General features: G+C 36.0%; 1 protein-coding gene across 2 annotated transcripts in view; it reads left to right on the top strand.

The window, feature by feature from the left end:
• The window catches only part of DENND1B (DENN domain containing 1B), a 259,204-nt gene extending 250,229 nt beyond the window's left edge, over nucleotides 1-8,975 (top strand). For both annotated transcript variants that reach the window (XM_047076725.1, XM_047076726.1), the window contains 3 exons: nucleotides 3,281-3,354; nucleotides 4,320-4,536; nucleotides 5,576-8,975. In XM_047076725.1, coding sequence (XP_046932681.1) covers nucleotides 3,281-3,354; nucleotides 4,320-4,536; nucleotides 5,576-6,112 — 828 coding nt within the window. In that variant the 3' untranslated portion in view covers nucleotides 6,113-8,975. The remainder of the gene's footprint in view (nucleotides 1-3,280; nucleotides 3,355-4,319; nucleotides 4,537-5,575) is intronic.
• The last annotated feature ends 6,585 nt before the right edge of the window (nucleotides 8,976-15,560 follow it).

Below are 15,560 nucleotides of genomic sequence, written 5' to 3' on the forward strand. Positions count from 1 at the left end.
CGATGACTGATTTTTAGAAACAAAGAATTATATTATATTTTGTGAGTTTTGGAGGGAGGGGAAAGAAATGTATTTTTCCTACAGAAATAATATTGTAAGTGGTAGTTGTGTTCCTAGGCCATTCCTCAAATTACTTTTCCTCATATACTTTAAACTTGTAGTCATAAAATGATATTATAGTTACAGGCCCCAAATACATAGCTAGTAACCAAACTTGTGGAGAAGCTCACTACACATTCTGAGCAGGGGCTACAAGAACATATTTCTCTATACATTCTTTCTTTCTATGACTCTCAGCACTGGCATAGAGGAGGGAGACGAGTAGGGATCCACTCCTGAATTGTGAATTCCAGAAATTTGCTTACTCTTTATGGCTGCAACAGAAGAAAACAGCTATCATGGGTGCCTGGGTGGCTTAGTCAGTTGAGCATCTGACTCTTGATTTTGGCTCCGTTTGTGATCCAGGGTTATGGGATCGAGCCCCACATCCCACTCTGCGCTGAGCATGGAGCCACTTGAGATTTTCTCTCTCTCTTGCTCTCCCTCTGCCTCTCTCCCCTGCTTGTGCTGTCTCTGTCTCTGTCTCTCAAAATTAAAAAGAAGGAGGAGGAGGAGGAGGAGGAGGAGGAAGAGGAGAAGGAAAAGAAGAAAACAATTATCTAGATTGGGAGATCAGAATTGGAAGACAGAAACTTCTCTGGTGATGTCATGGTTAAAGTCTCCGAATTTCAGTTTTGCTGCCATCCGTTCAAAAGGATGCTTTGCAGCCATGGACACCTCTAGCACTCAGACTCTGGCCATTTCCTGGGGTGCCTGCATGGCTCAGTCAGTTTAGCGTCCAACTTTGGCTCAGGTCATGATTTCATGGTTCATGGGTTCGAGCTCCACGTCGGGCTCTGCTGACAGCCCAGAGCCTGGAGCCTGCTTCAGATTCTCTGTCTCCCTCTCTCTCTACTTCTCCCCTACTTATTCTCTCTCTCTCTCTCTCTCTCTCTCTCTCAAAATTAAACATTAAAAAAAAACTTCTTTAAAAAAAATTAAATAAATAAATATATGCCATTTCCTACTTACAGAAACCAAAACTCTTACAGGAAGTGACTGATTCCAGGTCTGATGCAGAAAATGTATAAGTTGAAATGAGACATTATGTTGGGCCAAAAGCAAGAAGCTTACTAAAGAACCTCTGAGGTCACTTGTGTTTAAAGGACACAAGAGCCAACCTGAGTGGACTAACACTGGATCAAAGATAGGACCATTTAAAAAAAACTTAAATTATTTCATTGTGGAAAGAACACTTAACATAATTCAAACATGTTAAAGTAAAGAAAAGCTTAGAAGAATTCTTGGATACCCTTCATACAGCTTCAACAATTATCAACGTGTGGTCAATCTTATTTCAGTGCCAGCTCCCCCCATGATCCGTCTCCACCACTGGATTATTGTGAAGTAAATACCCAATAGCACATCACACGTCATTTAACCTGCAAGTATTCAAGCTATATCTCTAAACGTTAAGAGCCATTTTTAAAATGTAATCATGGTATAGTTTAATAATGGGACATCAAACATCAAGAAGAATCTACTGTGATAGGCTGAGCCATATGAGATATGTACAAATGATGATGCCTTTTTAAAAACCCTCACAGCTCGCTTTTAGAGATCATTAGGTATAAACTCATTACTCTGGAAATTGTTAAGCAAAAGAAAGAATCAAGGATTTATCCTACCTCTCCTGTACACATTGAATTTCAAAATAGTTAATAGGACAAAATTCTTGGTAGAATGCCAACAAGTAAAGATAGAAGAAATGCTTTTGAAAAGCATAATTTTGAAGCCCCTAATGCATAATTAACTTACCCAAGGATTATCACGGGATGCTAAAACCATCAAGTGAACAAAAATTCATAGTGGATGGTATGAGCCAACCTGAATCCTGGAGCCATTAATCAATCTTAGTGCCACTGAAAGTGAGACATCTTAACATTATGTGCCTCCTGGTCTGAATGATCTGCTGCAGTAAAAAAACACATCAACACCTATAACATGTTCTTGCCCAAGACAGAAAAACAAAAACCCAGCAACTGAATCTATCCAAGCTTCCAGATGTAACTGCCAGTTTACAGGAAGAGGATCAAATCACATGTCTAGGGACACAAATGGCATAAAGGGTGGAGAAAGTGGAACTGATAGTCTCTGAAGGAGACTTGACAGACACATCAACCAAATACAGTGTTAACCTTGTTGAGATTCTGGTCCAGATAAACAAACTAAAATATTTTGGGGGTGATAAGGGAATACGAAAACGGCCTGAGACTAGAGGATGTTAAAGAATAATTGTTAATTTGTATGGTATGATAATGATATTTTGGTTGTGTTTAAAGAGCACTTATCTGTTAAAGATACACAATGAAGTGTTTCCAGGTGAAATGATGGGTTGTCCAGCTTGGGTTCAAAGCCTTGCTATTCAGCAAATAACGTGCAGATCAGGCAGCACTAACTTCATCGGAGAGCCTATTAGAAATGCAGAAACTCCGGCCTCATCCTAAGAACCACTGTAGAGTCAGAATCTACGTTTTCACCATGATCTCCAAGAGATTTATATGCATACTCAGTTTGGAGGAGCACGGCTTTAAAATAATTGGAGAGATGGGATAAAAGAAAGAAGATTGGCAAATATTGAAGCTTATTGAAACTGGGGGATAAGTACATGGGGATATGATTGATTATAAATCAAGTAGTTTTAAACCAGGGACTGACAGACCGGATCAGTGTGTGTGTGTGTGTGTGTGTGTGTGTCCAATCCAGTGATTTGTTCTTGTTTACTAGTTTGAGCTGTAAATGTTGACATAAATATTGCCTGATTCCCTCCCCTTATAACTGAACAGCTTGTCAAGTTGTTGGGTAATATTCAAAAACCTTTAATGCATATTTCTTTTGAAAGTGTTCTTGTCATGGGGCACCTGGATGCCTCAGTCAGTTAAGCGGCGGACTTCGGCTCAGGTCATGATCTTACATCTCATGGGTTTGAGCCCCGCACCAGGCTCTGTGTTGACAGCTCAGAGCCTGGAGCTTGCTTTGGATTCTGTGTCTCCCTCTCTCTGTGCCTCCCCCGCTCGCACTCTCTCTCTTTCTCTCTCAAAAAAATAAACATTAAAAATAAAATTTAAAAAAAGTCATACAATAAAAGTGTTCCTTGCCAAATAAAATTCTTCCTTTAAAATTTATGAAGAAGACTTATTTAAACTACTAATGCCACTTTATTGTCAATTCCCCTCTCTAGGGACGCTTGAAAAGACCTCTTAAGAGCCTTGATAGTGCTCTGTATGATGACGACCATGACGAGAGAGCAAGCAAGTAAGTCGTGATGGATTTTAGAATCCTACTAAGTGTTGTGGCCGAAAGGCAGGAGTTCTAGGATTTCAAAAGACAGTTGAAAGAATGTACAGTCCTAGAGATCAGATTTTGCTGCCTTACGGTGTTCTTCAGCAAAAAGAGCCAGTGCTCAGTGGAGTCTCATGGGGGATGAATCTTGAGATGGGAAGAAAGATAGACTTGAAATATCTTATTCTTGGAAAACAATGATGCCTACAGAAATATCTGGAATAGTGTTAAAGGAGAGATAGAAGCCCACCCAAGTTAGGCTCCTACCCACCTAGTAAAGAGGGGCAGGTTAAATGGCAGGAACAGTGATAATAGTCAATTAAAATAAATTGAGTCACGGGGATAGGAGGGGTTTAAGTCCATGGTGATATCAGAAGGTGAAATTCTAATACAAAATGTTAAAAATAATTTTACTATAAATAAGGAAAATAATAGTAGGTGTTTAATTTTTTTAAACAAGTTTGACATAGGGAATGACTCTTTTTTCTCTGTTAAGTGTATCTTTGTCTATATAAAGGAATATGCATTCTTCTCTAAAATAAATGAATAAATAAAGAGAAAACCACATACCAATATTGAGAGTTAACTTGGCTATAGCGAATCCTCCAAGTGTTCTGTCTACTATTTCTAAGGCTAATGTCCCAAATCCCACAGAATTAGACTGTGTGAAAAGCCCTGCTTCTGCTCCCAGATTAAGGACCCATAGCTATTTGTTTGTTTTTTCTTTGTGCATGTACTCAAAATTTCCCATATTTGAATTGGTATATACACATCTCTATGAAGAATTTGACCATGAACCAGTTAGCCATTTTGCTGTTGTTCCACTGAAAAGCACTTTGGTTTTAAGACTCTCTCACTGCTTGAATGTAACCAGGGGAAGGTTCTCATATGCCGTGTGCGTGACTGTAACTACTAGGATGTGCTTCATTTTCCTCCAGGTTATCCTCTGAAGATGGAGAAGAAGCTTCTGCTGATTTTTATGAAAGCGATGACTCCGTTGAAGCAAGAGTAAAGACTCCTTACTCAGGTGAAATGGACCTACTAGGAGAGATCTTAGATACACTGAGCACACACAGCTCTGACCAAGGAAAGCTGGCAGCAGCGAAGAGCTTGGATTTCTTCAGATCAATGGATGATATTGATTACAAACCTACGGTTAGTTGATTTTTCAGCCTTAAAATTAAATGAAAACATACTTACCCTTTGCTATGAATTGCTTCATGTTATATATAGTCCTAGTTGGTCAAAGCATTTAACCTCAAACAGGTAAGTAGTCAAATCTTCAAAAATATAAAATTTAACCACGAAAAATTCCAGTATTTTCCAATTTTGCGTCCGATTCTAGTGGTTATTGTCATTAATTGAAAAAAATTTTATTTTGGGGTGCCTGGTGGCTCAGTAGGTTAAGTGTCAAACTTTGGCTCAGATCATGATCTCACAGTTTGTGAGTTCAAGCCCCACATCAGGCTGTGTGCTGACAGCTCAGAGCTTGGAGCCTGCTTCGGATTCTGTGTCTCCCTCTCTCTCTGCCCCTCCTCTGCTCACACTCTGTCTGTCTCTTTCTCTCTCAAAAATAAATAAACATCAAAGAATTTAAAAAGAAAAATCAAAAAAACAAAAAATGTTCTTTTATCAAGCATAATAGTCTCTTACGATCTGATTTTATAGTTGTCTTTTTTGGGCACTTTTTTAGATCTGAAATGTTTCTACTTTTTTTTTCTATATTTCTTGGATCTTCAAAAAAGTGTTTAATAAATGTATCAATTCAAGTAATTTTTTTATTATATTACTTTAAAAATGAGCAGTGTTTTAAACAAATTGAACTGAATGTTTTAAAAAACAAGAGATGGAAGTATGAATGATGGCAACCATGTTGTGACTGTAAGTAATTCCAGAACTTGGCATTGACTATACGAGGTAGCTGGTCTGTTTGGGTTCTTTGGCGGGAGGGGACTTGGCAAGTTCTTTTTATTTAATTTTTCATCTTTATTGACATATATTTATATATTTTCTTGTTAATAGAGCCATTTGCAGGTGTTCAGAATTCACTATTGATGCTATATTTCTTCTGCGAGGAACTTCAAGTTCCCAGCCATGAAAGATACTAATATTTATTTCAAACTGGAAAATAATTTGCTGAAGTAATACTATAGACTCATTAAAATTTTTCTGAATTTGTGGTTTCTGCTTTCAGAATAAATCCAATGCACCTAGTGAGAATAATCTGACCCTACTTTGCAGTGGTTCTGGTGACCAAGTAGAGTGGCATCTCGGGCAAGATGATAGTGCCCTTCATGGCAAACACCTTCCTCCATCTCCCCGGAAGCGAGTTCCCTCTAGTGGTTGGACAGATTCTCTGTTTATCCTGAAAGAGGAAAACAATGAAAAACACCTCAGTGTTGACAATGTGAGGGGGCCCGCGGTCACAGAAAAGGCAGCTTCTGCTTCAGAACTGGATTTCCAGTTAGCTTCGCCTGAAGTTTCCGAAGATGAAAAGTGTAAAACAGAAAGGAAGGAAACACTAAGCCAGATTTCAGATGATCTGCTTATACCCAGCCTTGGGCGACATTCATCTACTTTTGTCCCTTGGGAGAAAGAAGGGAAAGAAGCCAAAGAGACTTCAGAAGATAGTGGGCTGCTTCATGAAGTGGTGTCGTTATGTCACATAACATCTGCCTTCCAGCAAGACTTAAACATTTCAGAGGAAAACACAAGTGGAAACCAAACTTAAATCAACAGTTAAGAGTCATGTGCATCTAAGCTTCTATGGAGACATTTTAGGATTCCATGTAATCTCTATAGTAAACAGAATTATATGTAGGAATGACAGTTGTTGGACTGTCTAAAAATTATTGTTCATTTGGAGCATACATTTTTCCCACTCATTCATCTCGTGAGTGTGATTATATATTGATTGATTTTTTTTTTAAATGTAAAGCTAATTCTCCTACTGTGCTCTTAAATCAGGTACTAGTTTGTATGTATGTTGGAAGTATATGTTGAACATATGATTTCCCAGTATTTGGTGCTTAATGCCATTCATTTATTTAAACTAAGTATGCATATATAACCCTTGCACATAACCAGTAGCTACTATTCTAATCTGGTTGAGCATGAACTGATCAGGATATCAAAACTTCTCAAAACTAGCCTGAAACTACTGAAACTGTTGACCCACTAACTGCCTTAATCTTAAGCCTATATTTAGCATACTTTAATAATTTATGGAATTACCTGTAAATTTTGAAGAATAAGTTATAAGTGTTCTGCAGAGCAATAATGCCTTTTTCTATTCATTGAATCAAGGACAAAATTAATTTTTCAAAGTTAAAAAGCTCTCTTGTGGACACTGCAGCCATGTTTTCCAAAACGTATAAAGGTACACATTTACCTTTCACTCAGTGAAATATATGAAGTGCTGAATTACAATGTGAAATTGATGACTTCTGTTTACAAATGAGACACTTTAAATTTTTTTCCCAGTCTCTCTGTATGCCTTTGCTATCTAGGAATCCAGTCCCAGAAAGCCAAACATAACATGAACTATCCTGATAAAGAAATATTCCTATCTTTTTTTTTCTTAACTAATAATTCTACATCAAATATTTTTATCATCTCAAATTTACTTTTTAAAATAATTGACTTTATAGCTTAGAAGTTTTTGACTTATAGACAAATTATGAAGAAAGTACAGAGAGTTCCCATACAACCCTATACACAATATCCCCTATTATTAATATCTTACATTGGTATGGTACATTTGCCACAATCAGTGAACCAATATCGATAGTCCATGCTTCATTCAGATTTCCTTAGTTTTTCCCTAATGTCTTTTTTGTGTTCTAGAATCCCATCCAAGATACCACATTACATTTGGTTGTCATGTGTCTTTAGATGCCTCTTGGCTGTGACATTTTCTCCGACTTTCCTTGTTGCTGATGACCTTGACAGTTTTGAAGAGTACTGATCTGGCCCGATAAATTGTAAAATGTCCCTCTAATAGAATTTGTCTGCTATTTTCCTCATGACTACACTGTGATTATGGGTTTGGGGGAGGAAGATTCCAGAAGTGAAGTGTCACTTTCATTACATCATATACAAGGTACATAATGTCAGCATGATTTATCGTGAATGTTCATGTTGACTTTGATAGCCTCACTTAGGTGGTGTGTGTTAGATTTCTCCACTACACTTTCTCCCCTCCCTTCCTATATGGTAGTGTTTGTTTGGAAGGAAGTCACTGTGTATAGCCCACTCTTAAGGAGTAGAGCTTATGCTTCCTCTCCCAGAGGGTGGAGTAGCTACATAAATTATTTGGAATTCTTCTGCATAGGAGATTCGTCTCTTCTCCCTCAAATTCACTGTTAAATGTTGAAATTCATCTCACAAGGAATCATGCATTGACTGCTTCATGATAAGCTAGTTTGTCAGGAAAAAAAAATCAGGAAAAAAAACCAGTGATGTTATGGTTAATTTGGTATTTGTGTATTCAGTATACACTCTGTACATCCCCAATCATGATTAGTTTTAAAAAATTGTCACTTTAGAAAAGATGTTTGAGAAACCATTCAAGAACCTCATCAGGACTGTACCCTAGAACATTTGCTGAAAGAATTTACTTGCGAGTTAAAAAAGGAATCTTGGAAGGGGTGTTGTTAAAAACATTGCTTAAAAATATTTATTCAGGTCAGTCTTTAAATAATTTAAAGAATTGACCAAGTTTTTTTCTTTTTACAACTACATCCCAAAATCTTAAGTGGATATGTTTTACTGAGGACAATTATTCATTCATGTTTATAAAGGAAGACAAGTCTTATTTTCCTTATAAGGATGGACTCAGTATACATTAAGGAAAAAAGTGTTTAATCCTTATTAAGACAAAAGCAAGACTCAAGGTTCTTGTCAAATTTTGCCTTTATATACTCATTACAAAATTCCGTTTTACTTTGTTGAAGCGTATAGTAAAAGAAGTCAACTTATCAGAAGAGCTATTTTAAATGAGAAGGAAAAAAAGGTCATTCTGGTTGTGAATCTGCTTGGCAAATATTTCTTCATAATTTTTGAAAAGAAAAAGCCTTTTTTAACACGACTGTTCAAATGAGGCATGGGAATGGGAATATTGTGAGTGTTAGCATAGGTAAAGCTGGGGTTTTAGTCCATTTGCTTAATAGACATCATGGCTTCAGAAATGTAAGTTCTTCTGTCGTCCAGTCCCCTCATGAGATGTTTGACTACAAAACTGTGTTGTGAGGGTATTTAGCTACTCACAAGCAAGTTTGCATGAAGGTATTTTAAACTGGATTTGTGCCTTATTTTAACATGCAAAGTCAGCTTTTATATTCTGTGTTAAAAAAAAAAACCAACAACAGCAAAAACAAAATCTGTACATGTTGTTCTTGGAAAGAATCCAAAAGACTAGTATCCAAGAGACTACTAATCTGAAAGTATTAGTATTTCAAATCACTAATATTTTGAGTATTCAAAGTCTTCTCTTAAACTAGACTTCCCAGTGCTGCGGTGGATGTAGGGAGAGTGAAGTGAAGTGAAGTGAAGATGAATTCTGAAATAAACAAAAGTATTATTCTTATTTTCTGCTATGCTTATATTTTCTATTATAACTAAATGAAATATTTGTGAACTCCCCTGCTATTTGAATTTTTTTTTCCAAGAAGCTACATCTGTTCCACAACAGAGTTGTATAAATGAATAGGACGTTTGGCTTTGGTAAATAGTCTTTCATATGGCCTCTAAACCATCATAATTCTCCCTGAATCCCACCATGGCTTTTATCCTCTTTGCCCTTAAATATTGCATTTGTGGTGTTTCAGGAGGGGATGGAAGAGTAGTGTGTGAATTTAGAAGCTGTCGTTTTGTTAAGTCAGTATGTTGTTAAGTGGCAGATTTTGATGGTTACCCACTTTAGCATATTTTAGAAAGGCACCAAAATATAGCAGGATTATTTTCCTGATTAAAAATGGACAACTCATCACTTAGGAAGTATTTATTGACTTTTGTCAGTCGTATGCAAGGTACAGTATCTGAGGATTTTAGGAAATAAAATAATTAACCTAGTCTCTGCTCTGAAGGAACCAATTAAAACATTTGAATTTAAAAGGAAAAGAAATTATAAATCTCATTAATAATAATAATAATAATAATAATATATTTTGCTTAGAAGTTATTAGCCCAAGATTCTAACATCAAAAAAAGTCTTTTAAGGCTGCTTAATCAGAAAGTGCTCTAAGTACAGAACCACAGTACTATTTCCAATTTCATTAACTTTATTATTATAATGAAGTATAATAATGCTGCTATTTTAAGATATCTATTTCTAAAGGACAGACTTAGAGGCTCTTAGAAACTAAATGTCCTTGTTTATCTGATTGTCTGTCACCACTATGCTCAATCCTTTCACCAGGCAGCACAGGGCTCTATAATGGAATGATGCTTCTTTGCAATACTGAGGGCCACTTTACTTACCTTAGGGCTAACTGAGGGTGTGGGTGCATGTTGATGGAAACTAATTTTTACTGTCTTTATCTTGATAATAGCATTCTCTAGAAACGGTCTCTGCTGTCCCTGCCTCTTAAATTAAAACTGTGTCAGTGCTGTTGTTAGGATTCTGTGCTAAGATCCTGATGGTAGAATTCAGGAATGTTCATGAATTAGTTGTTTCTTAAATAGCGTGAAGTAGACTCATGATCAAGAGGAGAAAACTGTGAATGTTCTCATAATCAGCACTAGATCTCCCTTCTCATGCAGAAAATCTGGATTTTCAGGAAAAGATTATTTTCATGAATAAATTTTCTAATGCAAATGCCATTTTGTTTAGCGGAACAGACCCTGATTCTGGGTAGATATTTGTAAATGAGAATGTAAGTTTCAGAAAGTAAAACAAATACCCAAATCTCATCCCCCAAAGCTCTTCTTATAAGGAAATAGCTTTCACAGAGTCTCTGTCAGTACTCACATCTTTCCTGTGTCGCGCCCAGTACTTTGTTCGTGTCTGTTTCTTAAAGCTTACTTAAGAGGCAGAATTGTTTTTGAGCAAACCGCTTCGCATTTTCATTTGGTCATGATAGGGAATTATGTGTATTTAGAAAGATGCACATTTTATTTTGAAAATAATAGGATTTTGTGCAATATTTTTCCTGCATAATTTAGTTTATATAAATATGCACATCTGCTTTTCTAGCAGATGCCTTAAGGTCATGTTTTTCAGTATTTGTGTAAAATTGTATGTAGCAATGTTCTATGTGATTTTAGAAAAAAAATCCTTTATATTGTTGGCAGGAGAAATGTCTTTGTTTATTTAAAGTAATTATGGATATTGCATTATTGTATCATAACTAACTGCCTCAGCAACAATAAATATGCAATAAGGAAATCCTGAACCTTAGGTTAGTATTGATAATACTATTACTTTAAAAGAAATGTATATAGTGCAAAATGCTGATTTTACATGTGTACATGTAACAGATATTCAGTTCTACCACATAAATCTAAATGGCATTTGTATGGTGATGACCACATATGTAGATTGTAATATCCTTTGTGATGAATCTTTGGTAAGATTTATAAAGGGCATTGCCAATACTCCTTGACTGTCTATAAATTAAGTTAATTTTTGTATGATGTACAGTTTGTTTAACCTTAGAGCTTCTATAGATTTCTACTTTTATTATACTTGAACGAGGCAGAAAAGCACTGTGGAATATCTGTAGCTCTGGATGCGATCTGCAAACATACCAAAAAATTAAACAAGGTACTGAACAGCAATATTAGCTGGATGCTTTCTATCCAGAAAGCTGTGTGTTTTTTTCAAACCATCCTTTAATTAAGTAATTTAAAACATGCAATCTTTTATCTTAAAAGATTGCAAAGTCACAAATGATTACCTCTTTGATATGATAAATGTCCAGGTCTCTTTTGTCTCTGTGTTATTTCACTTCTCAGATGAGAGCCTTAATGAGGTACCTTAACAAATCCACCCTCTGGTTGGTTATGTGATGTTTAGGAAAGGACAGAATTAGAACCCTGTGCATGCTAAATGCACCACAGGCATCAAGTATAACTTCCATGTGGTAATTTTGAGAACCATCTAATGATCATATACCAAAAACAAGACTTCTTGACTCTGTTACGATTTAGTACTTACAGCAATGCCTAAAACAGCAAGCAAGTATGAACTGCATGAAGTCCACAACTTAATATGCATAAAGGTTTTTTTTTTCTATAAAAGGTACATGAGGGGTTCAAAATGGAACTTTTCCAAAGGTTATTTCTTTTGCTTTAAATGACTGTTTAAAAGTACTGAACATCTTGAGCTTTCTTGCTAGACATGGTGACAGATATCTGTAAAAACCTACCCAGCATTGAGATTTGTTTCAGTGTTCTTGCATCCTTGAGGCTACAGTATAAATCATCTCTAAAGTTGACTACTATTGGGAGGACATTGTGCATAAAAGTGTTGTTTGGGGATTTTTTAAAAAATATGCAAACACAAATATTGGATGAACTACATACTACCATAAAGTGCCCAACAATGCAGTTATGAAATAAAATTGGTCATAATTAAACTTTTGCATGGTGGTGACTCTTCTTTTATAATTAGCCAATTATTCCCTCGGTGTTCTAGGTGACCTGCTGTCGGACCCAACTGTCTTCATCCCTGAGCTTTGTAACTGTTGCAGTGTAAATTCAAGCCTGAATCTTTCTGACAGGTCTGTTCGAGAGGTATCCATTCCTTCATGTATGGTCAACTAATTATATTCAGTTCTAAAATCATAGAATAGGTAAGTAGAATGTCACCAAATGTACCAGAGCAGGACCATCCAAGCCAAACGACTGTATTTATTGACTTTCGTTTACAAGTCAAGGACAGAGGTGAAATACAGTAAAGTATATGAACAATGCTCTAGAGACTGGAAGGGTGAATGTCTCATCCAAGAGCTATGATAGTTGCACCTAGGGCAAAAGTCAAATTCCTACTGAAATGAACATGAAATTTCCCTTCAGTTGCAGAATTTTGGGGGGTAATATGCTGAGATTGTCTTGTTTCCATAGAAGCAGCTATGGTCTGACAACAAGAAAAGAGATATTATCCTTGTACACGTAAAGTTTAGCTAACTTTTATTGATTTAAAAAAAGTTAACTTTTTTTTAAATCAAAGTATAGTTGACATGCAATGTTGTATTAGTTTCAGGTATATATTGATTTGGATTTTTTACATTTTGCCTACCATGTTCACAACGGTTAGTTTCAATACCTCTCAGTGTCTGTGTATGAGAGATGATCATATCTTTATTTTATTAATGCAGAAACAAAAAACACAATTGGATTTCCTTATGTATAAGTGAAAGAAAATATCCTCTTTGGAGTATTATTATGTAGTGAGTCTGAGAATCTTCTTGCCTAGAAGTAACAGAATGAGTTACAGCACACATAAAAAATTTGCACATACATGAAAAATGTAGCATGAATAGCATAAAAATAAAATAGTGTACTGTGGATGTTTCCAGGTGAATTAAAACCTTCCCCCAAGTTCTGCCATTGATTTGAGTCTGTTACTTAATTTCCCTGAAGCTTTCCATCTCTTTATTTAAAATAGAAGTTATCTGTTCTTAGAATGAATTATTACTGAGAAACTGTTGTGTAGATGTTTGAACTCATGGTATTTTGGAGTATGAAACTGTAATATAAAGCATATGAATCTTATATTTATCTAATCCGGTAGCTCTCAAACCTAGCTTTTTATTAGAACTAGCTGCACAACTTTAAAAAGAAGAAAAAAAGAAAGCACCTAGACCGTGCCCTTAAGAGTTGCTGGAGTAGATACTGTAATTACTCCCATGTAGACCTGAAGAAACTGAGGAATAAAATAGATTGGTAATATACTTAATGCCCCATACCAACAAATGACCAAGCTGGGGTATGAACCTGACAGTTTGGTTTCAGCCTCCATTCTGTTAGGCAGAAATGCAGGACAGAAATTAAATGGCATGCCCAACGTGGATTCCCCGTATGATTTTCTTTTCTATCGACTTTCCCCTTTATTGGACAAGACTTTTTTTTTTTTTCACAAAATGTACTATGCAAGATTTTAATTTTTTGAGTACAGAATTTCCTGATAACATTTGGTAAGATTGTGTTAATGTACAGATTCTTCATTTCTCTCTTTTTTTCCCCTATACTCTGCAGCTCAGTTAATTCAATCCCACCTAACCTTTGTATTATATATACATGTTCTCTGTGGTATCTCTTCCCTTTCTTTCATCCCTTTTAATTTTAGGTGCAGTTGTTGGATAGCAGGTCAGGGAGCCCCATTTTGACTATGCATGGTAACTGTAAGAGAATGCTTGGTGAGACCAATTTTGAGAAAAAGGAAAGGTATAACTTAAGAATTTTTTAATGTGGAGCCACTGTTACACAAAGCTGTTCAGAGCACCTGAACACCCTTTCAACATCTTCACAGATGTTATCTACAACGTTTTTATTTTTCTCCTGTTCAAGAAGCAGCATTGGTGACAAACGTCTTACTCTTCAGTTTGGTTTTGTTACTTTAGAATCACACTTATTCTTTTTTAATGTTTATTACTTTTGAGAGAGAGAGAGACAGCATGAGTGGGGGATGGGCAGAGAGAGAGGGAGACACAGAATTCGAAGCAGGCTCCTGGCTCTGAGCTGATACCCCCCAACACGAGGCTCGAACCCATGAACGGCAAGATCATGACCTGAGCTGAAGTTGGACACCTAACCTACTGAGCCACCCAAATGTCCCTGAATCAAACTTACTTCAAATATGGAGACTGTTTCTTGTTGATGGTGTTTTCTAGTAACTGGCTTTAATTTTAAAGAATGTATTGAAAATGCACAAATTCCTTTTTATAACTCCAGTTTCTAATTTGAGGTCTCACTTTGAGATACCAAAATAAACTGATGGTATTCGTTTAGAATTTAACTCAATTTTCTCCCAAATGTAAACTTAAAAAGGCATATTGAAGCAATAGCTAAGTTTTCAGAGATTTGATAAATGTCCGAATTAGATACAACCCATTAGGCAAAAATCCCAACTTGTAAGACAGACGTGAGGAGGAAATGCTCTGTTTTATATTATTGGCTCCTTATATATTGGATATGCTTATTGACAGACTGTTAGAAAGCCTCTTGAGTTTCTAAACAAATGACAGTTGAAAGGCACTTGAAATTAGTCTTTTCAAAACTTCCTGCTAGAAAAATGTAAGCAATGATTTCTCATCAAAATTATATTTAAAAACCGGGTGATCACATTATAGCAAAGTAACATTCTGTACAACTACCAAGGAATACTATTGGGGGGGATTGTTGCAGAGTTTTGGTACTGATATGTATTTGATATTGATATGTATTGATATTGACATTGATATGTATTGATACAACCTGCCGTTGTAAGGCGAACTAAAAGTCTCTGGAGATTTTGATTTCAAGATTTTAAAAGGATTTTCAAGTGGCTTTGCTAACACTATTTTATTACAAGGTGTAGGTTAGTCTGGGGTAACGGTGTTAACAGTAGAGACCATTATGTATTTTTTAACGTTTAAAGTGAATAACGTATACAACAAGCAACTGACATTCAGTTTGTTCCAGTGATTTCTCTACACGTTTGTTTAATGATTTTGAAAATGTTAGCATAGCAGGGAAGAATTTAGAGGTCATTTAAGACTTATTTGTATTTAAATTATTTGATAGAATCTGCATCACATTCGACCCTTGGCACATTGTAAAGCAGGTCATGATCTCCTTTTGACATCCACGGGTATTTTGAATGACATACTCAGCAATGTGGAAATTTCAGCCTAATTAGCTGCCTCTTATTCTGTGATTTGTCTTGGGTATCCTTGCTTATGGGTTGAACTTTTTTTTTTTTTTAACCTTTCTCATCCTATTATATTTTAAATGTCACCAGACCAGTGTTTATATAGTTGGCTTCTCCCTTCCCTCTCTTTTCTATCCATTACTACCTCTTCCACATAGGAGCATTTCTTTCGGAGCTCTGCTACTTTTTCTGCCCTGGACAGCAAAACAACCTCCTTTCAGGATAATTGACTCCTTTCAGAAATTTCTTGGCCGTTTTGTGCAATCTTTTCTACCACCACTGTTTCTCATCCCAGGTAAGATTTCAGAAAGTATGTTTGATTTCA

The sequence above is a fragment of the Lynx rufus genome, unplaced genomic scaffold (genome assembly GCF_022079265.1).
Source record: "Lynx rufus isolate CCGP_SWC_20201006 ecotype Redwood Valley unplaced genomic scaffold, mLynRuf1.p SCAF_15, whole genome shotgun sequence".
Taxonomy (NCBI): Eukaryota; Metazoa; Chordata; class Mammalia; order Carnivora; family Felidae; genus Lynx; species Lynx rufus.